A 25838-nucleotide genomic window follows, 5' to 3' on the forward strand; every position below is an offset into this window, starting at 1 on the left:
TCACTGCAAATAGTGATGAGATCTATGAAGGTAACAACAGGAGCAAAGATGGAGGATGCCTGAGGGCTCCCCCTCTAGGTAGAGTAACCGTGGAGGGTCTCCTCCATGGGGTGACATGAGACTGAGGGCTGGGCAAAGCAGAGGGGCCAGCCTTGTGAAGCTTGGGGGAAAAAATTAGAGGAGGAAAACAGGGAGCGCAAAGGCCCTGAGGTGGAAACAAGATGGAGTGTTTCAAGGGGCGTAAGAAGGCCTCTGTGGAAAATGTAGGTAATAATACCTACCCGAAAGGGTCATTGAGATGATACATAAGATGGTGCACGCAGAACATTTAACCAGAGGCTGGCACATAGTAGGGGCACAATCAATGCTGCTGCTGCTGCTGCTTCCTGATTGTGGTGGTGACAGTACTACCCCACTCTCACCTCAGCCCGGCCCTAGACCCTGAAGTGGGGAGGGAGGAGTGGCCGATGGAGAAAGGGCCTTTCTGTTGTAGCGGATGGAGGTCTTGCCATAGGGTAGTCCGGTCTCGTGGACTGAGACTCAGGAACCTGAGGCGGGGCTGGAGATGAGAGCAGGGGCCCCGGAGGGCCGGGCTGTTCTTCCTGTGAGCCCAGGCCCCCAGAGGTGAGGCTCTGAATCTGCTGACTGTCTCTTGGCGCTTTCCTCCCCTTCCTCCCTCTTCTCTGGTCCTGACAAGCCTGAGAATCTGTTGCTGGCCTCCAAGCTCAAGGGTGCCGCAGTGAAGCTGGCAGACTTTGGCCTGGCCATAGAGGTGGAGGGGGAGCAGCAGGCATGGTTTGGTAAGTGGGGTGGGCTGGCAGGAGTGTTGGGGGTCAGCACCCATTTGTGTTGACACATCAGCCTCTGGGAACCCCCTGCCTGAGTGGGTATGGCTGGAGATGCTGCTGGGCCAGCCAGGGCTGGTAGAGCAGAGGCCCTGCCCCACCTAACCTCTGAGCCAGTGGGCAGCACCCATCTGTGTCCCCAGGGCCCAGGCATGGGAACCTACAGGCTTCCACAGGGCTCCCTGGGGCCCCCTCTCTCCTTTCCTGTCACTCCCCTCTGCCATCTCTCCTCCCCAAAGGACTCCCTGTGGTTGAAGGCCTTAGGGAAGTTTCCACAGAGCTGCCCTAATAGTCTAGGTGCTTGAGATTATTATCCTGATTTTAAAGATGAGGAAAAAACCCGCAGGAAACTTGCAGAAGGTCAAGAAAGTTTAAAAGGGATAGATCAGGACTTAAACTCAGATGATCCAGCCTGCTTTGTGATTTTGGTATAACTGGGCCTCTTTCAGCTACCTGGGAGTACTTTTTAGTGGGCAATATTGAGACATGGTTAAGAACCAGAGTTCTGGGTTCAAATCCAGACTCTGCTACTTATAAGGTATGTGACTTTGGCTAAGTCACTTCACCTCTCTGTGCCTTCATTCCTCGTCTGTAAAATGGGGATAATAATTGTATGTTCCTCAGGAGTCGTGTCAGGATTAAATGTGACCAGGCATATGACGAGCTCAGCCCAATGCTTAGCATATACACTCAGTAACTTGTAACTATTCTTAAAATTACTTGTTAGAATACCTTGAGTGTCCATTATTTCAATTGACCCTCTCAACAACACTGGGAGGCACTTAAGATAGAAATCCCTAATCCTTCATTTGACAGATGAGGAAATAAGGACTAGAAGATAAAGAGACTTACCCAAGGGGCAAAGTCAGTTAGGACAGGCCTCCCGACGTCCCATGACCAACTTCAACAAGGGGGTGCAGAGTGGGCCAGGGTTTAGCTCTCAGCCTGGGGCTGACATGGCAGGTGCATTTCATCTTGAAGCCACCAGCAATGGATCGCTAGTGGCTCCTGGAAGAGTGGTGCTGAGAAGCTTATGATCCTGAGTCAGGACCCAGTAGGAAGAAGCTCTGTGACTGATTACTACTGGCTCTGAAGTGGAAAGTGGTGACAGGTGTGCTAGGTAGCTGTGGGTCTGATCTAGAGGCTTTGCTGGCTCATCAAGCTTATGTCTTGGGCCGACTGGGGTTGCACAATACAAGCCCAAGTGCACCTGAGGGGCAGGGGCTGTTTTCCCCAGCTCCAGAGCAACCCTCATCCCCTCTTCCAGCAGGATCTTGCTCCAGGTTACTTACGAGACAACCTCTGTGTATGTGTCTGCCTGTCTGTGTGTCTGGGAGCAGGGTTTGCAGGGACTCCTGGATACCTCTCCCCAGAAGTGCTGCGGAAGGACCCATACGGGAAGCCTGTGGACCTGTGGGCTTGTGGTGAGTTCATCCTAAGGCCCTTTAGTGCCCCTGGCTGCACCCTGGCCTCTGGGGCCCCTCTCTCCTTTCCCATCACTCCCCTTCCCCCATGTCTCCTCCCCACCGTGGGTTGAAGGTTCTCTGGCTCTCTCTCCAGGGGTCATCTTGTACATCCTGCTGGTTGGGTACCCCCCATTCTGGGATGAGGACCAGCACCGCCTGTACCAGCAGATCAAAGCCGGCGCCTATGATGTGAGTGTTGCTCCTTTCTTTAGCCCCCATCATCCTCTGGTGCCCTTCCAACGAAAGCCAGCGCCAAGCCACTCTCTAGTTCTGGTGCAGGGGTGAACCCCAGGGGAGCATGAAGACTGACCAGGGCCAAGTGGTTACCATGCTGTGCCTAATGATTGGAGATTTATCCTGTGGGGCCCCAGAAGGCAAGAAGCAGCACCAAAATGGAGTGAGGAGTCGGGGAGAGGCAGCCTCCCAAGCCAGGGTTTCTCTCTTTCTCTGTCATATATACAAATAATAGCTAACAATTCTATAGCACTCTTCTGAATGTTTTACACATATTATTACGTTTAATCCTCACACCAATCTATGCCATAGGTACTGTTACTATTCCCATTTTACATATAGAGAAGCTGAGCTACAGAGAGGTCAAGTAACTGCCCAAATCACATAGCTAAGAAATGGTAGAGGTGGGATTTGAACCTAGGCAGTCTGGCTCTACCATCCATGCTTCTAACTACCAAGCTATATTGATTTTATGCAGATAGCTATTAAGCTCTGTGCTATATGTTTTATATTGTATTTAGTTCTCATAACATCTCTAGAGATAGCTCAAGGGGTCGTGTGACTTACCCAGGTGACACAACCCAGGAGGCAGAGCCAGGACTTGAACCCAGGCCTTTTGATTCTGAAGTCTAGGCTAAAGCCACTGGCTGGCTGTTCTCCAAATAAGGCACAGTCTCAGAATGATGGATGGAGGGAGGCCTCCTTTCCCTCCGCTGTGTTCTGATATTTACAGGGCCAGGGGGCCCTGCCCCTCCCCTGTAGTGAGGAGCCCCAACTCCTCCTGGTGTGGATGTCCGAGTGGATGGGCAGTAGGACCCCTGCCTGCTCCCCTGCCAGTCAGGGGCTGGGGGATCGCAGGGGTGGCCTGGGGCAGGCTGGGCAAACCTGGCCTCTCTGCCCCTTCCAGTTCCCATCACCAGAATGGGACACCGTTACCCCGGAAGCCAAGGATCTGATCAATAAGATGCTGACCATTAACCCATCCAAACGCATCACAGCTGCCGAAGCCCTTAAGCACCCCTGGATCTCGGTGAGCCTCCCTCAGCAGGACCTCTCCCAGGAGCCCCTCCAGACCTTATGGTCCAGGCTGCTACAGAGTACTGGCCCTGCCCCTGGCCCATGGGGCTGAGAGGGCTTAATCCAAGAGACTGCCCCTGCTGTGGTTCTCAGGGGTAGTGTGGAAACGAGGAGTGAGTATTCTGGGTTGGCATACAACTGACTGTGCTACTGGCATTGAATGTGTGGTGCCAGGATGCTAAACACCCTGAAACATCCCCTAGAGCAATGAATTGTTCTCCCCAAGATGTCAACCACACCTCCGTTAAGACGCCCTGCTGAGTGGTACCCTTGGGTGGGCCTGTCTTCCAGCCTGCCTTCCACTTACAGCCCTCTCCCCTACTTCCTCCAGCACCGCTCCACCGTGGCATCCTGCATGCACAGACAGGAGACCGTGGACTGCCTGAAGAAGTTCAATGCCAGGAGGAAACTGAAGGTAACAGGTCCTCACCCTCCACAGTCCTGGCCATGGGACTAACTCTGCCTGGGTCTCCACAGAGGCCAGGAGACTCGCTCACTAGTTCTTTCTTTCACTGATTCAGTAAGCATTTATTGAACACCTGCTGCATGCTGGACAGCAGGCTGGGCTTGGGGAGTGAGCGGTAAGTGACTGAGCCCTTGCTCTAGTGGAGAGGACAGACAAGTTCCTGGGGCGTTACGGGGCAGTGGTGAGTGCTGTGCCTGGGTAAGCCTCAAGGTGGTGGGAGAACGCAGCAGGACAATGGTATTCTGGGTCTGGAGCTAGGGGCGTTTAAGCTGAGACCTTGGAGGAAAAGTAGGTATTAACCAAGTTAGAGTCAGAATGGGAACGTGTGGCCAGGTGCAGTGGCTCACGCCTGTAATCCCAACACTTTGTGAGGCTGAGGTGGGCAGATCACCTGAGGTCAGGAGTTCAAGACCAGCCTGACCAATGTGGTGAAACCCCATCTCTACTAAAAATACAAAAATTAGCCAGGCATTGTGGCACATGCCTATAATCCCAGCTACTCAGGAGGCTGAGGCAGGAGAATCACTTGAACCTGGGAGGTGGAGGTTGCAGTGAGGGAGATCGTGCCACTGCCCTCCAGCCTGGGCAACAGAGCGAGACTCCATCTCAAAAAAAAAAAAAAAAAAAAAAAAAAAAAAACAAGAATGGGAATGTGTTCCAGACAGAGGGAACAGCCTGTGTAGAAGTTTGGAAGTGCACCTGACCCCTTAGGGGCACCACAAGTGGTTCAGAGTGGCTGGGGAGAGCTTTGGGGATGAGACGTGACTGAACCTGAGACCTTCATGGGGGAGGGGCCCCAGCTGCCAAGTATTGTGGAGGAATGGCTGAGGCACTCAGATAGTGATCGTGGCCCCAGTGAAGCTCAGTGGGACCCAGGTGGGCCCAGAGCTTCACATTCTTGCAGGTTCTGTGTGCTCTCCGGGTGGTGACAGCTCCTGGCCTGGCCTTTGCCAGGCACTAAGGGGCCCCTGGCCAGTGGAACAGAGGAGTCATCAGCATACTGGGGATGATGAGGGAAGAGGCGGAGGCCCCAGCTCTTGTGGAACATCCTTACCTGCCGCTCCCAGGCCTGGAGTGAAGGCTCAGGATGGGGACACAGACCAAGGGGTGGTGGCCAGCATGATGCCAGGAGAACTGAGTCCCATCCCCATCCTACAGTGGAAGCTGTGTCACAGAGGAAGTCTCAAAATATCAGAATCAGGGATTCTTAACATCATAAGCGGTGGGATTCAGATGGTGTCAAGCCTGATTCAGATGGCTCTGGAACCAAAGGGGCCATTGGCCCCCAGCCTGCTTGTTGATGGAAGAGGCTTTCTCCACATTGAGGGTCCTCCTGGATTCTCTGAGCTCAGGAGACATGGAGGGATGAGCTAGTCCTGGAGCAAGATGCTCTCAGCATGGGGCAGAGGGCTAAGAGGTGGGGACACAAGGTCTGCTATTGTTGCCCAAGCAAGAAAAGTCCATCGTCTTTAGGAGCCTCTGCTGGTAGGTGTCCCTCAAGTTACGTTCATCAGCTTGGGCCAGGCCAAGGGGTCCATTAATATCTGCCCCTAGGGCGGCCTTGACCTAGGAGCTGTACTGGCTAAAGCCTAGCTCACCCCGACTTCTCCAGGGGGTGAGGGATGGGCTCTGGGCTGGGTTTGGGGTTGGGACAAATGGAGGGGCTGGGCAGAGGCTTTGGCTTCCTCTCTGAATGTAGTATCTGCCTCTCCTTCCCCATGGCCCTCCCGTCTCTCTGTCCCTCCTGTGTCCCTTCACTCTGGCCTCCTCTCCTACTGCCCTCTTCTTATCTCTTGCAGGGAGCCATTCTCACCACGATGCTGGCCACCAGGAACTTCTCCGGTAGGTGGCAGGACCTTGGGGTCCCCAGTAAGCCCTGCACCAGTTCGTTGGGGGCACTGTCCTGTCAGATATTTGGGTGCCCCCAGGTCACTGGGCCTGGGGAGAGGGAGTTGCAGAGGACTCTGTGACTAAGGGCTTAGCTCACCTGCCCTGGCCTGTGCCCAGAAGTGAAGAGGGGTCAAACGTTAGCAAGCCCAGGGCCCACCAGGACTGGTTAGAGATTTAGTCTGGCTCCCTACTCCTACAGCAGTGCTGGGGTTCTCAGGCCGGACTGCCTAGAGGGGAAGGCTTCCGATTGCAGGGGGCTGAGGTCTAGGTGGGATGGAGCCAGGTCCAGGGAGTAACAATATTGCCCACCATGATTGGAGCCCTGTGCTACGCAGTCCCATGCTTCCACTCAGGTGGCCTGCATGACAAGGTAGCAGAGGGGATGCTGGGGATGCTGCCATCCCTATTTTTGGGATGAGGAAGCAGAAGCTCAGGAAGGTGAGGTCTGACTTGTCCCAGGTCGCATGGCTAGAGAGGCAGAGCCTGCATTCAGCACAGGTTTGACCAACCCCAGAGCAAGTGCCCTTAACTGGGCTGGGTCACCAGGGAGTCGAGGGCAGGAGCGTCCCAGGCCCTTGGCCAAACAGGGCTGGTTAAGGCAGGGAGTGCCCAATCACCTGAGGCATGTGGCTTCGCAGAGAGAAGGGGAAGGGATTATTGTCAGGGTTTAGCAAGAAGCTCCTCTTGGCACATCAGAGAGAGCTGGGGCCAGTGCCCGCCAGAGGCTTCCTTCTGGGGGAGCGCAGGCCGCTGGCAGGCAGCAGAGCAGATATAGATAGCAGATAGAGTAAAGCTCACCCGAGGGGCCCTCTGACTGGGGCTGGGGCCAGCTGAGAAAGCTGCTGCAGATTTGTGGCCAGCACCACAGCAAGAGGGCAGCTCTGAGAAGGGGGCAACCGACTACATTGAGTGGGTCCACTTGCCCATGTAACCAGTTGGGAGCAGTGAGACCCAGAGGTGGGCAGATACTAGAACTTCTGACTGGGCTTTTCCCACCTCATTAAACTGCCTTCCCACCCTCTCCCTGGACAAGGATCGTGCCATTCCGTAAACTGAAAGATGAGCTACCTACACAGTCAGAGTCTTTTTTTAACAACTGAAGCACCCTAGAGAACTCTAGTCCTGAGCTCACAAAATGGCGGCCTGTGAGCTGGATTGAATCTGTTAATATGCTTTGTGGAAGTAGAGGTGTTTTAAAAAATTTTTCAAATGAGTTTCTAACACTTAAAAATTAGGAAATTTCATAGAAAACTCCAGATTGCTCTCGTCTCTTGAAAAGTAGATGCTGTGGCCTCACTGGACCCACAGTCCTGTGACAGTAGGCTGGAGCTGAGAGGGGCGTCCACCTTGAGGCTCAAGGAGAAAGCACTCCCCCTGCCCCACCGCACATCCTAGTCCAACCCCCCAAAGCCTGTGGTGAATGGACAGCCATTCCTGTCAGCTTCTGGATCCAGAGATGGCACCTGCCTTGGTTTGCAAGTAGGGAGCTTGGAATGAGAACCTTGAAGGGATCATAGGTGGAAATGTGGGGGTAACTGGGAAGGTAACCTGCCATGAGTCCCATGCCTCAGAGCCCCTGAGGCATCAGTGGCTCATGTGACTCTCCTCCTAACTCCCCGTCTCAAGGCCACCAGGAGAAGTCTTATCATGACTACCATTTCCTGAGCATGTGCGGCATATGTGCCAAGTGCTGTGCTAAGTACTTCGCAGATACCTTGTTGCATTTAAGGTATTTGCTTAAGTCTGAAGCAGCCGGATGCCAGTGGGCAGGGTTGGACATTCAGGCCATTTCCTGGCTGATGCCTACTTCCAGGGCTCTGGCCAGGAAGTGAGGAGGGAGGTAAGGGGAAATGACAGCAGGGGAGGCCCCCAGAGAGCTGTTGCTCTGCTTGTCCCGGCCACCCGGGCCATAGCCAGAGCCAGCATGGGGCTCTGGAGTCTGAGGTTGGGGAGGTCTATATGGCCTGAGGAGAGAGGCAGGGGATAGGTGCTTTGGCAGGGTGGGCCCCAGTGGGGGCATCTGCTTCTTGTCACCCATAAGACGCAGCCTGCAGCTGTCCAGAGTGAGTAGGCAGGGCTGACACATGACCTCCGCAGCAGCATGGGGCTAAAATTAGAGAGGGCCAGGGCCGGGAGGGCGTGTCCAGCCTGGGGCCAGGCAGCCAGGCCTAGGGTTGGCCACCGCCAGCGCGGTGGTGACGGGAATTCAGAGGGAATCCCCGGGCTGAAACAGCAGCCCACAGTCCTGGGACGTGTTGGACACCTCCCTCAACCCATGAAGCCAGAGGGTTATACTTGAGATTGCTGAGAAGGCGGGGAACCCAGGCCCACCCAGCAGGCGACTGGCAGTCCCTGGGCTGCCGAGGAGGAAGGAGGAGGAAGAGGAGGAGGCCTCCCCCACGATCGCTGGGCCGGCTCTGTTCCCTGCAGTCTGCCCTCTGGCTGCCTGTGGATGCTGCTCTTCCTCGCCCTGTGGGCCCTGGTGCCCTGCCTGGTGTTGTTAACCCTCTACTTTTTCTCCTCCACAGGAGGGAAGAGTGGGGGAAACAAGAAGAGCGATGGTGTGAAGGTAAGCCCCTCCAGGAGCCTGGCAGGGCTTGGCTCTGGCAGCGTTTCTGCCAACAGAGACCGGCTTTCAGGCCTGGAGTAAGACCTGGGCCTTGCTGATGGTGTCCTGGGCAGACGTGGGCCACATTCATGGCCAGGCTGTCTCCAGACCCAAAAGCTGGGCTTTGGTGCCCACCGTCACGCCGTGACTGTTGGGGGCAGATGGGAGAAGGGGGACTGGAGGAGGGTGGAAGTGACAGTTGTGCTGGGGCTGGGGCAGACGCAAGGAAAGGGGCAGGTCAGAAGGAGATTTCTGTGGTTCTCCAGGGCTGGAGAGCTGGTGTGCAAGAGAGGGTGCAAGGAGATGACAGAAATGGTCATGAGGGGTGACTTCCGTCCTGCCTATGTGTGGGCTGGATCGGACCCCTGCCCCCCTGTACAGCTTAGTCCCACCCAGAAAGCTCGTGGAGGATGGACAGCCATTCCTCTAGGCTTTGGGTTCCAAGGTGCCCCCTCCCGCTAAGGCCTACTGGTGCTGGTTCAGTGCCAGAATCCCCTCCCGGCTCCAAGGGCCTGCCCTGTCCCACCCCTAGAGCCCGAGTTACCCTGCAGTCCCTCCACAACCTGTGGTCCTCCTTCCCGTCTCTTCTCTCTTCTCCCTCTGCTCTCTGGGGCCTGGTCCCCTGCTCTCTGCAGTTCCCTCCTCCTCTGCCACTCAATCTTATCCTCTCTTGAGACCCTGCCTTTTTCTGGGCTTAGAGCCCTGCCTGGCTAGGGCCCCAGGGCTTGGGTGTGCCCGGGACATTGGAAGGTGTGGGATGCTGTATGAATACAGCCAGGTGTGCTGGTGGCTTGATGGCTTTGTTTAAAGAAGCATTTATGGTCTCTGGCCGCTGGTTTTGGTCTGTCAAGGTTGCATGGGAGGGAGTCTGGGCTAGATGCCCAAGGCCAGGATTGGGTCTCCCCTCTGCCCTTAGCCTTCTCCTCCCAGCTTGAGTTTTCCCATAAGTACAATGAGTGGGGTGTGAATTTGATGATCATTTCCAAGATTGCAGCTTTAAAAACAAACAAAAAAGGCAAGAAAATCCTATCTAATTATTCTCACTTCTCATCTTGGGTGCTAGAGAAATGCATAATTATTTGGTTACTAGTCCAAGACAGTGGTTTTCAAATTGAACTCAGATCCCAAAAGTACTGACTGGGGAGGCACCTCTGGCAGTACATGGAGCGCAGTGGGATGTGGAAGGTGCCAGGTTTACGTGGTTCTGGGCTTCTCATACCCACTTCAACCAAAACATGACCATGGTGAAGACAGCCCTTGGGCTTGCCTGCAGCTAGACCTTGACTGGGCATTTACATTCCCTGAGCCTGTGTTTCTTCATTCATGCAACGAGGTTAAAAGAGGTCTCCACCTCCTAAGGCTATTGGTGAGGATTAACTAATACAATGCGCGTTGAGGGCTTAGCATGGTGCTGGTATGCAATACACACTCGTGAGATGCTAGGCACTATTATCTTTCCTTTATTTTATGTATTAGACTTTTGGGTAAGATTTCTCTTGAAAACAAAGTTTTCTCAAGAATATTTGAAAACCACAGATCTAAAGTCAACTTAATTTATAAAGTTAATAGGCACTCATTCCAAATCCTGTAATGGAATCTGGCATTGAATTTTGGCTTGCCTGCTGTTTTGGGTTAACCCTGAGCCAACTCCCCACCCCTCCGTGTGCAGGGGTAACGGAGGGATGTGCAGTGTGGGAGCTGCCAGCTTTGGAACAGCTGGGGCCCTCTCTGACCCCTGTGTGGAGATACTGAGCTAGGGGTGCTGGGCCCCCTGGGGAAAGCAGACTCCTTGGCCCCGATCTGGGGGATGTGGGGACAGAGACCACAGACACTGGTGGGTTAAGGAGGTAGAGTGAGATGCTGCCCTGGTCTGCTTGGCTCTTGGATGTGGCCTTGGTAGAGGCTGGGCAAGGGGTCAGGAGAGGCCTCCATCAGGCTAGTTCTTGGGAAGAAATGCTAATTAGCTCTTTTAGGGCAAGGCCAGGAAGCAGAAGCTGTCAGATGGCAAGGACAGCTCACAGCATGGTGGGGCTCTGCTGGCCACTGCAGGCTTTCCAGTGGGCACAGCTGGACAAAGCGTCACTGCTTCCTGCAGTGCAGGACACACTTCTCAGGGTGGCCTGGGTGTGGAAGAAGAGGAGCTCGAAGGCCACTCCTGGCCCAACCATCTCTTTGTAGCTCAGCCTCCTTCACTCCCTTGGATGGAGGAGGGAAGAAGTCCTATTGGAAGATGAGAATAACCTGGGGGCCTGGCCCAGGATTTGGGGAACCTGGCCTGCCATGTCTTGCTCCTGGAAGGAGTGTGGGGAGAACAGCAGAGCTGGGGGTCCAGGTGCATTTTCAGTATGATTGAAACTGGATGGCAAGTCAAGAAGCCATGGGTTTGAGTCTGGGCCCTACCGTTCTCCCCCTGGGGGACCCAGGCCAGCGATTCTGTGGCCTCTTCCAGGGGAGCACAGCAGTTCTTTGCAGGGGGCTGGTGAGAGGGCCACATCACAGGCTCCTTTAACTATCTCACCTTCAGCCCAGTGGGGAGGCACACGTTCCTCCTACCGCTGCGTGGCTGGAGACAAACCCCGTTTCATCCGGGGCTTCACTGAAGAGGTAGTGATTGGCTCCAGCACTGCAGGAATGGCAGAGATATGATGCTATATTGTACTTTATGGGCCTTGAAGGGCTTTTCAAGGCGAATTTTGACTGTACTGTTTCTATCATCCTTGCTAACCTTGGAACCATGCTTCCACATGTGGTTCTAAGAGATGTGATTTCTACTTCTGGTGAAAGGGAGATTTCTACTTTCAGTGAAAGTCCCTTTAAATCGAACTAAAGTGCTGATCAACGCGAGATTATTAGCATCATCGTTTGTGATTCAGGGAAGTAAAGCCTTTCTATCACCAAGAAGCAACGTCCCCCTCCTGGCCACCCCTAGGCCTGGACTTCTAGGAGGAGGGCCAACTGCTCACTCCCCTCAGCCCCACTCACTGCCCCTGTTGGTGTCCCATTGTGCATCGTGACTTCTCTCCCCATGTCCCATCCTGTCACTGTGCGTCCGATTCTGATGCAGTCTCTGCTCTGTGTTTCCTCCTCGTGTCCCGCCTGGAAAATCCTGGCCCCTGCGTGGCTCCTCAGGTTTCTGCTGACAGCTGAGCTGTGTGGGACCTGGCCTCTTCCCCATTCTGTGCCTGGCCTGGCTCCAGCCAGGGAAGGAGGACAACCAGGAGAGAGGGGAAGGGAGTGGAGGAAAGAGGGAAAGAAGGAAGAGAGAGAGGAGGAGGAGAGGAGAGGGAAGAGGAAGGGAGAGGAGAAGACAGGAAGAAAAGAGAGGGGAAGGGAGGGGAAGAGAGGAGAGGAGAGAAAAGAGGAAAAGAAGGAGGAGAGGAAGAAGGAGGAGTTGAGGAGAGGGAAGAGGAAGGGAGAGGAGAAAAGAGGAAGAAAAGAGGAAGGAGGAGAGGGGAGGGGAGGAGAGGAGAGGACAGGAGAAGAGAGGAGAGGAAGAGGAGAAGAAGGAAGAGAGGAAGAAGGTGGAGGAGAGGAGAGGGAAGAGGAGAGGAAAGAAGAGAGGAGAAAAGAGGGAGGAGGAGAGGAGAGGAGAGGAAGGAAGAGAAGAAGGAGGAGAGGGGAGGGTCAGGGAGCAGAGTAAAAGAGAGAGAGGAGTGGAGAAGAAGAGAAGAGAGGAAGAAAAGAGGAAGGAGGAGAGAGGGAAGGAGAGAGGGGAAGAGAGGAAGAAAAGAGGAAGGAGGAGAGGAAGGAGAGGAGGGAGGAGAGGGGAAGGGAGGGAGGAGATGAGGGGCTGACTGCAGGCTGGTGACTGTGGAAACCACACCATCCAGGCCAGCTGGGGAAAATGCAGGGTCTGTGAGCATTTATGCCCCTGTGAGCACATGGGCATTGGAAGTGCCCATCGAGCCACCCTGTCCCCTCTGTGGAGGCCCTGGATGGAAGGCACAGGGCCTTGAGTTCCTGGCAGGCAGAGGCTCACTGGATCTTAGAGTCAGAAACCCAGAATTAGACCTGAGACCCTCAAGGCATATCCAGCGCCTCCCGTGGCAAAGGCCTACCCTGTGGGCTCCTTGAGTCCCTTCTTTGCAGCAGGCAGAGGGGCCTCCTGGCCTCTCCGGTGTAAGGGCATCTAGGATAGGATGAGCCTTTGGAGAGGGGTCTGACTATGGGTGCCTGGAGATCTGGACAGAGGAAAGAGTCTGAATGTAGGGCCTGGGTTCTAGCCTCAGCTCTGTTAGCGGGTTGCTGTGAGGCCTTGGGCAGACCACCGCACCTCTCTGGGCCTCAGTGTCTCATCTGTGCAATGCAAGGGTCCGTCTTCACCTACCACCTTCTGTGAATGGGAGTCTTTAAGACTCCTGGCTTGGAGAGCTGAGGGAAGGATAAGGTAATTTACATTTGTCCCCCTCTCCCTCTCTTGGTTCCACAGCCAATATAGGGGGTGCTACAAATCCCCAAAATGCTAGTGTAGGCTGAATGGCAGGGCCAAAAGACTCAAGTTCTAGACCCAGCTCCACTTCTGGCTGAGCCTTAGTTTCTCCATCAGTGTAAAGGGGTGGAATAGGCCAGCCACCGGGAGGTTGTGAATGCAAGCTGGATTTCAAAGGCTACTTAGAGGACTGGCTCCCACGCTTGGCCCTGCTTTGGCATCACCTGCAGATATTGTTTCAAATGGAGATGCTCAGGCTGCACCCCAGACGTAGTTATCAAACTCCTCAGAGGGGACCTGGTTCTGTTTATTGTAACAAGTTTCCCAAGTGACTGTGACAGTCAATTGGGAATGAGGTCCTCCGAGCCGAGATGCACGGGGAGCCTAGGAGAAGACATTGGGCCTCACCTCCAGGCCTGAGCACCCTTTGTCCTTCAAGAGCACTGGAATCTGGAGGCCTCCAGTGCCTGGCATCCAGAGCCAGGATTGGCTTTTGCCATCAGAGTTAGGCAGGGTGGGTAGCCCTGGTCCCAGGGAGGCTTGGCCATGAGCTTGGCTGTTAGACTGCTAGACCCAGACAGTGTGCATGAGGACCCAGAGCTTCAGGCCAAGGACTGGCCCTGCCAGGTCAACTGTTGCTGGTGGCCTTGACTCCTTGACTCCTTGTCCCGATGCCAAGCCGACAAAGGACTACAGAGGATGACCCCGAGGCCCATCCTCCTCCCAAACCTCCCCTGTCGTTCCTCTGCTCCCTGCCGTTTTCACGCTGTGTCTTTTCCTGTCCCATCTCTTCTCCTTGTTTTTCCAGAAAAGAAAGTCCAGTTCCAGCGTTCAGTTAATGGTGAGTGTCTGCCGTCTCCTAACGCCGGTAAATGCTGGGCCTCGAACCCTTTGCTCCTGCCTCCCTCCTGCAGGCTGCACTGGGAACCTGGGGCGGGGAGAGGGTGCTCAGGGCGTGCTTGGTACGTGTGCCTTGTGTGACAATATGTGTGTTGTGTGTGTGTGTTGTTTGCGTGTTTCTGTTGACACCTCCAACTCCACGGCCCAGACCAGCAGGCTGACAGCAGACCTGAGACCCTCCTCGGGTAGGAAGGTGGATCTGAACCCAATCCTATGTCCAGCCCTTGGCTTCTCGCTTCTCCCTGCCCCTCTGCTCTAGACTCATCTCAGGCTTGGTTTGTGCCAATTGCGGCGAGGGTGGGGCTTGGTTTGGCCAAAGTAGTAGGTGCCACGGAGGCCCCTCTTGAGCTGGTGTAAGGCTACCAGGCCCGCCGGTGGTAGGGGAGCCACCAGCCCTGCCTCTGTCTAGGGTCCACTGGTGGCATGGTGGCCCACCTCCCTCTTCTGGTTCCATTACTGTCTCACTCAGTCGTGTGGTTTTTCTCCCCTCTGAAGAGCCCATTCTCTCTCACACTGGGCCTCCCTCTCTCTCTCTTCCTCCCCTGCCAGTGTGTGTTCCTCCCCACTCTGCGGCCGCCATGGTGTCTCTCTGCTCCTCCACACCCCTTCTTCACCCCCTCGAGCAGAAAGGACCCAGCACCCCCCTCAGCTCTTCCAGAAAGGCCAGGGTTCTCCTTGCAGCCATCCCTTTCCCCCACCCCAGCCCCCGGCCACCTGCTCAGCTGGGCCCTCCCCGTATTGAGGCTGGAGAATCTGACAGGGTTTTCAGGACAGCATCCGGAAGGCAGAGCCTGTGAGGCTCACAGAAACCAGCCGCGTCACCAGGCAGCCAGGGCCTGGCCATGCCTCATCCCGCTCCCAGGCAGGCCTCACCATCTCCTGTATTCTCTTTGGCAGGAATCCTCAGAGAGCACCAACACCACCATCGAGGATGAAGACACCAAAGGTAGGGAGGGGCCTTCAGTGTGGGGACCCCTTAGACTTCCTGGAACCAGCTGGACAGACCCCCTTTTCCTGACAGCTCCCATGTGCCAACCTCGTTTCTTGCTCGTCTACAGAGAGCTTCACTCTGGTGCCTTATAAACTGGGCACACCGGGAGGCACCATTCCCATGGGGTGTACTAGAACTACTGCTGGTGCGTAGATAGGTTTTCTTATTTTATCTATTTATTTTTTTATTTTTTGAGATGGCGTCTCGCTCTGTCGCCCAGGCTGGAGTGCAGTAGCGCGATCTCGGCTCACTGCAACCTCTGCCTCCTGGGTTCAAGCGATCCTCCTGCCTCAGTTTTCCAAGTAGCTGGATGACAGATGCCCACTACCATACCTGGCTAATTTTTTGTATTTTTAGTACAGATGGGGTTTCACCATGTTGGCCAGGCTGGTCTCAAACCCCTGACCCCAGGTGATCTGCCCGCCTTGACCTCCCAAAGTGCTAGGATTACAGGCATGAGCCGCTGCGCCCGGCGGGTTTTCTTATTTTAGAGGATATATATTATATGTGTATTAGAGAAAAATTTAACGTATTCAAGTCATAAGTGTTTGGTAATGGTATACATGTTCCTTTTGCAATAAGTGTTTTTGAGTTTCCTTTACTATTATTACTTCATTATTATTACTATTATTACTTCATTACTATATATTACCATTATTACTATTATTACTTCATTATTATTACTATTAATAACAATAAAATTATTATTATTTTTAAAAAACATGAAGTCATAATAGTAAAGGAAAGGAGAGCAAAAATCCAGAAAGCTCCAGTGGCTGGAGTATGGGAAACACTGCACAAGACCCACCAAAGATGCCGGCGCCACTGAAGCTAGTGGTCAGCGGTCCTCAAAAGCTCTCAGGTGGCGGAAGTAAAGTGTCAGGTAACTGACGGGATTGTGAGCAAGAACAAAACAAAAATAGTAATAAGTGCTGCCATTTATGGAATGCTTGCCGTGCGCTAACCCCGGTCTCAGCGCCTTATCTGGACTGACTTCCTGGAGCGTCACAATAACCCATGAAGTAGGTGTTGCCGTGAACCTCATTCTACAGCTGAGGAAACAGAGGACAGAGAGGCCGGGTACGTTGGCCTGTACTCTGTTGTCCTGTGGCTCGAAAGGATGGGGCTAGGATTTGAACTCAGGCAGTCGCATTCTAGAGCTTGGCTGGTAACCACCACTCTGAAGGCCTTGGTGCTGGAAAGTGCCCTTGGAGCTTGGAGGAAGGGGCAGGGATTGCTGACTTCTGCCCTGGGGACACCAAATCCTCCAAGTGTTAGCAGCCAGCCCTCCTCCTTCCCCAGGACAGGGAGCTCAGTGGTTCACACACTCAGGTGTGTAGCAGAGAAGCCTGGTGGTGTTGGTAGTGGGAGAGTCTCTGAAATATGAAAAAAGGCCGTTGACCTGGAGGGAACTCAGCAGTACCAGTTTAGATATTTTGCCTTAGAATTCAGAGATGGGAAAAAGAGCACTGTATTATGTAGGAAACATTTTTGTATAATTGTGATTCAGGCTGTAAGGCAGTTTTGACACACCACATACCACGGCTGCCTCCTGACGCTGCCAGGATGCCTGGAAGATGAGCCCCACCCTGTGTGTGTCCCTTCCTGGTCATTCCCAACTTGGGGGGTTGTGGATACTCTGTCACCACAACCTGGCCCTAGAGCAAATCCATCTTCTGTGATGGCACCAGGGACAACTTGTAAAAATACATTATCTTGAACTACTCAGGAGGCTGAGGCAGGAGGATCACTTGAGGCCAGGAGTTTAAGGCTGCAGTGACCTATGATGGTATCTGTGAATAACCACTACACTGCAGCCTGAGCAACATAGCAAGACCCTGTCTCTTTAAAAAAATGAATGAATGAATGAGAAAATACACTATCTTGAAGAATTCCCTGGTAGGGTCAAGTCAGCCTTCTAGTTTCACAAAAGTCCAGTGTTCTAACCACATTCCCAGCCCTGCCCCTGTGAATTTTGACTCCAGGGGTGTGTGGCAGGCCAAGAAATGGTGCTTCTAAGCCGTTCCCCTTATTTAAGGCTAGCCATCCACTGATAAGAGTTGAGCCCTGGGATGTTGAGGAGACTGGATAGATATAGCCACATAATCCTGGCCTCAGCAATAGGCAGGGACCATGGAGGTAGTCTGGCTCTGTCTTCTCCACTGGAGTCCATTCGCTGAACGACCTCAGACAACTTGCTCAACCTCTCTGAGCTTCAGTTTCCTTAACAGTAAAGAAGTGATGAAAATAGTACCAACCTTCATTGCTGTGCAGATGAAATGAGAAGATGCATATGAAGTGCATGTATGTGTCTGGTCCAGAGAAACTGTTTAATAAATCTCAATTTCTTTTTTCAAACTGTAGTTCGTGGTTGAATGATAGGAAGCCAGGTGACATTTTCTTGGAGCACCAATTTTACTCAAAGATTATTTTAAGACAAATTTACATGTTAAACAGACAGAGAAATATTTGGAATAGAATACAACATTTGTATGTAATATTAATGTAAATTAGGAGCCATCAAAGACGTTTTTCTCTTGGGGTAATGGCTTTGGGCTGCATCCCTGAGGTCTCACATTTGCAGTCATTATCCTCTGCTTTGGAGGATCAGGATGGGGCAATTTGCAAATCTGAATTTTGGCTCACTTTCCAGATTTTCCTCCTTTCCAGAGCGAAATCTGAGGCCTAGCGAGGAGAAAGGGCACATATGGCTTATTAATGGTAGGACTGGGACCCTGTTTCCTGCCTCAGTTTCCCCACATGGAAAAAACCCCAGAAGCCATGTCTGATGGAAGAAACGGTCAGCCAGGAGCTTCTCCCCGTGTTTGGCAGGAAAGAGGAGTCCGTGTGCCTCCCCCAGCCTCTCCCGGCCTCAGAGAAAGTTTCCAGAGAACCGTTTTCTGGTGTTAATTTGTTAAGTCTTCTTACTAAGTGAGAATAACAGCTGGTGGGGTGGACTCTGACCTGACATTAAAGTTAATTAGAAATGTCATCCTCCAGGGAACATAGTCCCCTGAGGAGAGAAAGAGACATTAATATTTCAAAGCCCCTCTGGCTCACTGCACAGGCCTCTTATCCTCTGAGCTGCATGGGGCTCTGCTTCCTCCCCACTCCCCCATCCCTCCAGATTCGCTCCATGAAAAATTAATTTCCTCTCCAACTAAAGAGCTACCTCTGCCTCGGGCAGAGACGTTCTGGGAGATATCAGTCAGGAATGCTGATCCCATCTCAGTCTTAGCATGCTGTATGGTCTTGAGAGAGTGTCTTAACCTATCTGGGGTCTGGGCTTTCCCATCTGTAGGGGAGCGTTCCCAGATTGTCTGGGTGAACAGCTGGCAGAGGAGAAAGGCCAGGGGTTGCTACTAAGTAGCTGCTGAATGAACACAGCAGTGGGGCTGCTGAGGGCATGGTAGAGGCCCAGAATCAGATTGGACTTCTCCAGATGTAAGAAGCACCAGGCCCCCAGATCTTCTGTCCCACAGAACAAAGCTAGGGAGATTCCTGCCCACTAGGCTTTATTGTTGGTAACTTGGTGTCCTGAGTAGCTGGAGACACAGCCAAGTCAGGCACTGTCTCAGGCTACATTAATAGAGGTATAATATCCAGAACGGGGGAGGAGATAGAGAGTGCTACCCCAGACCTGAGATTCTGCATTATTCAGGCCACACCTGAGATTGTGTGCGCATACTCAGAGAGGTATCTAGACAGCTCCAGGACTCTCAAGGATTAAATGGCCAGCTTGAGTCAGTACCACATCCTGGAGGCCTTTAGCTCTGAGAAGACTGGGCATAGAGGCTGGGGAAGCATGTGTTCACTTCAGGGCCGCAGAAGGCGGAAAGAAGACAAGAACTATATCTAGGGGGTTTCGGAAGGACAGATTTCAACTTGAAAGGAGAAGGAAGTGAAAATAGCCAGAGCCGTCCAACAGTGTGGCCAGCTTCCCGGCAAGCCACAAGCCCTGGGTTCCAACCAGAGCTACACCCCCTCATGCCAGGCTGCTGGGAAACATCCCTGCCCCAGCTAGAAACTCCAGGATGTCCTCAGGAGGAAGTTCCAATTCAGAGACTCCCAGATGATAATAACCACACTCCATTTCCCAAGGGCCGGGCACTGCGCTAACTTCTTTACATAATGCAGCATCCTTTACATAAGTGCTTGATCTAAAGGACTCGGAGCAGCAGCTGGCTCTCTGTGAGGACCAGGTACATGTTAGCTATTTCTATTGACATATTCTTAACTCAATCCTTAGAACAAATCTACAAGGTAAGTACTATTAGTATCTTCATTATACATATAGGGAAACTGAGGCACTGGACGTTCCCTTGCCCAAGGGAACAGTTATTAAGTAAGTGGCAGAGCCAGAATCCAAACCCAGGGAGTCTGGCTCCAGAATCCATGCCCTCAGCCACTGTACTAGATTCTCTGAGATGGCAGTGAGAAGCAACCCTCAGGAAACTGGCATTGAGCACAAGCTTGTGGAACGGTGAGCCAGAAGGGTCTTAAAGTCCATGTAGAGAAGGCAAGGAGAGTGACTCAGGTCCCATGTTGGGAGCACGTGGGTTTGCTCTGGTTGTCACCCGTGATTCCATGTGGGGATGGCAAGAAAGAGGTAGCTCTGGACCGCGCACAGTGGCTCACACCTGTAATTCCAGCACTTCGAGGACGAGGCGGGCGGATCACCTGAGGTCAGGAGTTCGTGACCAGGCTGGCCAACATGGTGAAACCTCATCTCCACTACAAATACAAAAATTAGCTGGGCGTGGTGGTGCATGCCTGTAATCCCAGCTACTCGGGAGGCTGAGGCAGGAGAATCGCTTGAACCCACGAGGGGGAGGTTGCAGTGAGCTGTGACTGCACCACTGCACTCCTGCCTGGGCAATGCAGAGAGACCCTGTCTCAAAAAAAAAGAAAAAAGAAAAAAAAGAGGTGGCTCTGGCTGGGCTAGGCTTCTTCCCATCCTCAATCTCCAGCTTCTGGGAAGGAGGGCACAGGTGATCAGGAAGCCAGGTTCTGGATGTCCTAGGGACAGTGGCTACCAGGCAACTTGGGCAAGTCCAAGGGGCAGGACAAAGATAGCAGTCCAGACTCTGGTTTGGTCCCATTCACTCCATTCATTCACTCATCCATTCATTCACTCAACACGTATGTATTGAGTGCTGCCTCTGCCCCGGCCCCAGGCAAGTCCCCAGAGAGAGAGGTGTAACAACACCTGTGTGACCCAGTGGCACTCATGGTCTAAAAATGGACTCACTCCCAGCCCAGGTGATTCTGACTGAAGCCAGGAGAGAAAAGGGAATTAGCTGTTCACAGCTGTTCACAGTGGTGACTGACACTGAATGATCACTGCTACATCTACCATGTGCCAAGGACGGTGCTGGGTGTGGTGTGGAAGAATGTGATGGGCTTTGGAGCTGCAAACTCTAATTAGGGTCCCAGTCCCACTGAAGCTAATTATTTAGCTTCTTTCACCTTCAGACTGCTCATCTGTGACGTGGAAGTGAGGCTGTGCTGTGAGGCTCTGGAACGTGGTAGACTAAGCACATAGCACATGGCCTGGTACACTCATTCATTCATTCAGTGATAAAGACCTGTGGAGGCCAAGCCTGTTCCAGGCTCCAGGATACAGTGAGCAAGGGATGTCACAGCCCAGCCCCCATGAGCTCATCTATGAGTTGGGGCATAGATAAACATTGGAGCAAAACAATTGCGTGAGGTTAGTGTTATGACAGGCAGTGAGCTGGGGCCTCAGGGGCCTATGGAAAAGGCCCTGGGCCAGGAGCTAGGCTCTCCGTCTGGTATGTGCTATGTCCTTGAGCAAATTACACCCCCCTCACTGGGCCTCAGTTTCCCTAAAGTTTGATAAGGAGGCTCTGGCCTCCAAGGGTTCTTCTAGCCTGGATGTTCTATGATTCTGTGTCCTCTGGGCCTGAGGTGAGCTCCTGTGTGGGGTGGCGTGGCATGAGCAACTGGTGAGGACAGGGCTGGTGAGGGCCTCTGCTAGGCTTGGGCTCCCTCCCAGGCTCCCAGATTGAGAAATGCTGAGGCCAGACCTGAGCTTGCAATCCAGGCAATGTGTTCATCTATTCGCCTGAGACAGCTCCAGTGGTCCAATGAGCTGGCCAGGTTTAAAGCCAAGCTTAAGCCTATGGAAGGAGGGAAAGGGGCCTGCCTCTGGGAGACTGAGCAAGGCTTCTGTTAGGCTCTGCCGGGAGCCAGGACATCTGGCTTCAAATTCCTCTATTACTGAGGCTCAGTTACCTCGTATGTGAAGTGGGGGGAAGCTGACCTTGCCTACCTCCCAGGGTATTAGTGAAGAGCAGAGAGGCAATCCCTGGCAGGGGCCTAGGGAGGCAGGACATGGTCGCACTTATGAGGTGCACCCACTATGTGCCAGGCTTTAGCCAATGCTTCATGTACATCACATCACCCCACCCTCATAACAACCCTCAGAGAAGACTATCATCTCCATTTGACAGACCAGCAAACCACCTTGTGGCCCGCAGTTGCACAGCTTGAGGACCTGGACAGTCATTTAGATGAACATCTGTCTAAGCTGAAGCCTGCATTCTGTACACTATGTATTTGGCTCTGAATGAATGAGAGGTGGTGGCATCCTCATTTTACAGACGGGAAAACTGAGGCTCAGAAAATCACACATCTAATAAGACTGCCATCTAACTCCACCAGAAAAACCAGTTGTTTGTGGTGGTACAGTGGCAGACAGGGGAGGGCCAGGTCTCAGCAAATGGGATTCATTATGCCTAGAAAGTTCTGGGCAGCTCAGTGCCTAACTCCTGTCGGCACCCAAATACAGCAAGAAGCTCCTCTAGGCTCAAGAGATGCGTATACCCTAAGATTTTTCTTAGAGGTCCTGGTTTTGGCCATAAGACAGCCCCTGGCTCATGGCTATCAGTGACAGTGCCACAGTTGATCCTGTTTTGATTTACATGGCAAAGCAAAGGGGGTAGGAATAAGTATTTGGGAGCCAAGACCTGGATTTACGTCAGGCGTAGAGTCAGAATGTCCACCATGTATTAGAGGCAAAGACCACCAACAGAGACACTGGCTCTGGCCTTTGTAGTCGAGGAACTTTCACACCTTTTTTTTTGCCTTTCTGGGCCTCAGTTTCTTCTGTGGAATGGAGGTGATGATGCCTATCCCCCAGCAGCAATGTGAGGATAAATGAGATCATCTGCATGAGGTCTTCAGGTCCCAGCACAGGGTCTGGCACATGATAAGGACTCAAGAAATGGTAGTTGGTGCTTCATTACCATCACTATTATTATTACTATTTCTGTGTCCCCTTCTGCCTTACAGTGCGGAAACAGGAAATTATAAAAGTGACAGAGCAGCTGATTGAAGCCATAAGCAATGGAGATTTTGAGTCCTACACGTGAGTCAGCTGGGCTCATTCTGCATGTCCTGCCTGGATCGTTGTTCAGGGGGTACCAATGGCTAACTTTGGGGGTCCTCGCCTCCAATCCTCATCCACTCACTTTGCATGTGCTGTGAATCGGGCTGAACTCATATTTCTATTTTGCATCTGGACTTGATGCTTATACTGAGCTTTCTGTTCACAACACTTCCCTATATGTCAGTCCTCCTCCTCCTCCTATCCTTCCTCCTCCTCACATCTTGTTCCCTGGGAGGAACTCCAACAAAACTCCTTTGCTTCCCCAAGGAAAGAGGGGGTGGACAGCATCACAGCATGGGCTTCCTCAGGAGATGAGCTGGGAAGGTGGAAAGGGAGGCACATGCCCCTCATTCCTGCCCAGTAGATCTGAGTGCTCACCCGAGACTCCCTTGGACCTCTGACCTCAGATGGGCAGGAGCAGGCAGGATCTACAGGGCGTGTTCCTTCAGTGAGCAGGCATGAGCAGAAGTAATTCTAAGCAGAATCTGAACTCCTCTGAGAAATAAGGCAGCTTGCACAAAAATAACATAAAATGAGACATCCCAAACCCACCCGGACTTGCCTTTGGAAGGGCACCTGTGTGTGCAGGGGCTGAGCTGGAGCACCCTGTGCTGCTCACTCACACCTTTCCTGGCCTGGCCCAGAAACAAACTTCACCTGGGCCCTCAGCTGGCCCCAGGGAGAGTAAATATTTTGGGCTTAGTCCTTAATATTTTGGCCAATGCTGACAAGGCCTGGGCCTGGAGACCAGACATACGCTTTTTGGAGGACAAAGACTGCCAACCAAGGCAGAGTTATTTTTGCCTGTTGGGTTAAAGTGAGTTGGGCATAACCTGGCTGGGGTTTGCTCTTTGGGTAGCCTGTTCCTGGTTTCCAATGTGCCCAGAGCTGAAGTTTGCCTCTCAAAGGCTTGGCAGACCAGGTGCATTCTTTTTTTTTTTTTTTTTTTTTTTTTTGAGATGGAGTCTCGCTGTGTCACCCAGGCTATAGTGCAGTGGTGTGATCTCAACTCACTACAGCCTCCGTCTCCCGGGTTCAAGCGATTCTCCTGCCGCAGCCTCCTGAGTAGCTGGGATTACAGGTGCACACCACCACGCCCAGCTAATTTTTGTATTTTTAGTAGAGATGGGGTTTCACCATATTGGCCAGGCTTGTCTCGAACTCCTGACTTCAGGTGATCCACCCACCTCAGCCTCCCAAAGTGCTGGGATTACAGGTGTGAGCCACCACGGTGGCCCGCCAGGTGCATTCTAACTGTGGGAGAGTTTTCAGCAGCAGCAGGTGGCAAAGCCCCCTAGAAGGTCGCTGGCTCCCTCTGGAAGAACAAGGGGCTTAGACAATGCATGTGTGGAACTGAGGGTGATGTGTACATATGTGTATGCATGCACTGGTACACATGTGTACACGTTTGAGGCTGTGCACAAGGAGGGTGTGCAGGTGCGTGTGCATGTATATACCTGAGTGTTGCATAAAAGCATGGAAATAGGCTGTGAAGCTGGTCTTGCAGCCAGTTCTAGAAAGAATGGACTTGGAATGTATCATGCCAGTGGCTCTGAAAGCACACAGCCAGGGAGTGAAGGAAAGAGAGGTGGCCCCTGTGGTCCCCAAGCTCCTCAGTGGCACTTCTGGGGATCCTGGGGAACCCCCTCCCACCTATGTGATGTCACTTCCTCTGACATCTACAGCCTGCTCTAGGTTGTGACCCCTTGCCATGACCTCTGGGGTCCAGGATGCCCTGCGTAACCTTGAACATGTTCCTTCATCTCTCTGAGCCTCAGTTTCCCCATATGTACAATGGAGTTGGGGCAGATGACCTCCAAGTCCCTTCACTCTAGGAGGCAGGAACACCCAGGTGCCTCCAGGGTTGGGGCTTCTTCAGTGGGGGCGCTCAGTCTCTCCACATGTCCAGACCCCCACTCTTGGGGGATTCTGGAGCTGAAAGGGTCCTGAGCATCCTGTTTGGTCCAAGCACAGTCCCCCAGCCCCTGGCTTAAGCCATCTAGAGAATTTGGGGTAATGAGTAGAGAAGCAAGTTGTCTGGGGTCACCCAAACAGACAGGACAGGGCAGGGAGAGTGCACCCTGCAAATGCTTTCTCCAGCTCAGACGGTGCTGGGCCTGACACCTTCTCCTGGGTGTCTCCAATTCTACCCTTTGCTTGTCCTGGGACATTTCCTGTCCCTGGCTTCATTGCTATTGTCACAGGGGTCCGTGTTATACCACAAAAGATCCCACAGACCTGGAGATGGGAAAGACAGGTTGTTCCCTTCCCCTGCCTAGCTGTCAGGGTCTCCCAGAAGACTAGGACCTGGAAGGGAACAACAGCTGAAAATACACAGCCTCTGTCATGCCCTGTGCTTCTCCTTCCAGATAGTACCTCATCTAATGCTATTTTTCTCATCTTACAGAAGAGGAAACTGAGGCTCACAGCCAAGGCTGCTGTTAACAATAGGGTACCTTTGTTCAAATGAGCAAAACTCACCCCTTCCGGGTATACACCTAGCTTGATGAGCAGAAGTCACTTTTATGGGAAGGAAAAGGCAGTGTCCCCCATCCCGACCCCACAGGAAGACAAATTAGAAAAAGCCCCCTCTGGATCCACTGTCCTGAACCAGGGAGTGCAATCTGGAGAGTAGAGAGCAAGCTGAATTTCCTCCCCGCCAGCACCTTTAGTGCACCACACAGCCCTGCACAGCATCCATGGTGCTCTTGCTTAAAGGGGCTAAGCCACTTGCTTGGGGTCGCATAGCCATTGGCAGAGCCAGGGCCTGAACCCAGGCTTCTGGGATCTAGATGGCATCAACCCATCAGTGATATCGCATACTTTATAGCTTGCAAGCCCCTTCCCATCCACTAACTTCAATGATCCTGTGAGGTGGGTGCAATCATTCCTATTTCACAGGCTCACCCTCCAAGGGTCCAGTGAGAAGCCGCCCCAGCCCCTCTTTCCTCTGGCTTCTTTCCCCCAGGAAGATGTGCGACCCTGGCATGACAGCCTTCGAACCTGAGGCCCTGGGGAACCTGGTTGAGGGCCTGGACTTCCATCGATTCTATTTTGAAAACCGTGAGCAATTCCTTCTCTCTGTGGTGCCTGTTGTCTGCTCTCGTTCCGTGTCCTGCCGGATGGCACAGCAGGGTGACGGGCAGGGCCCCAGGGGCGGCTCAGGAGCCAGCGAAGAGGAAGCTCCCGTGTGGACTGGGGTTGGTACCCTCTTGGTTTCCTCTCCTAACCCTGGCCCATTGACTACCAGATGCCCCTCCTGTGGTTGAAGATGGGGCAGGCGAGGTCCCAGAGACCAGGGACATACAGGACAAGCCCTCCCAGACCTCTCCGGCCCATGACCCTGGGAGGAGCCTGGGGAGGGCCTTGATTCCCGTATTATAGATAAGGGAGGCTTCCCACTGGCACACACACCCGAGTTACAGTTATCTTGATGCTTGGGGCCATCCCAGCTGCCCAGCTGGTCACAAGCTGGCTGGTGGGTTGTTATACAAGTGCCCTCTGTGGGTTGGCAGTTC

At 53.0% G+C, this 25838-nt stretch overlaps 1 protein-coding gene across 1 annotated transcript in view; it reads left to right on the forward strand.

Moving 5' to 3' along the window:
• The window catches only part of CAMK2A (calcium/calmodulin dependent protein kinase II alpha), a 69862-nt gene that overhangs the window by 35896 nt on the left and 8128 nt on the right, over positions 1-25838 (forward strand). Inside the window, exons 7-16 of the mRNA XM_008014977.3 lie at positions 698-800; positions 2186-2269; positions 2406-2500; positions 3453-3575; positions 3954-4037; positions 5888-5930; positions 8507-8547; positions 14813-14861; positions 22224-22299; positions 25289-25383. Coding sequence (XP_008013168.2) covers positions 698-800; positions 2186-2269; positions 2406-2500; positions 3453-3575; positions 3954-4037; positions 5888-5930; positions 8507-8547; positions 14813-14861; positions 22224-22299; positions 25289-25383 — 793 coding nt within the window. The remainder of the gene's footprint in view (positions 1-697; positions 801-2185; positions 2270-2405; positions 2501-3452; positions 3576-3953; positions 4038-5887; positions 5931-8506; positions 8548-14812; positions 14862-22223; positions 22300-25288; positions 25384-25838) is intronic.

The sequence above is a fragment of the Chlorocebus sabaeus genome, chromosome 23, assembly GCF_047675955.1.
Source record: "Chlorocebus sabaeus isolate Y175 chromosome 23, mChlSab1.0.hap1, whole genome shotgun sequence".
Classification (NCBI taxonomy): Eukaryota; Metazoa; Chordata; class Mammalia; order Primates; family Cercopithecidae; genus Chlorocebus; species Chlorocebus sabaeus.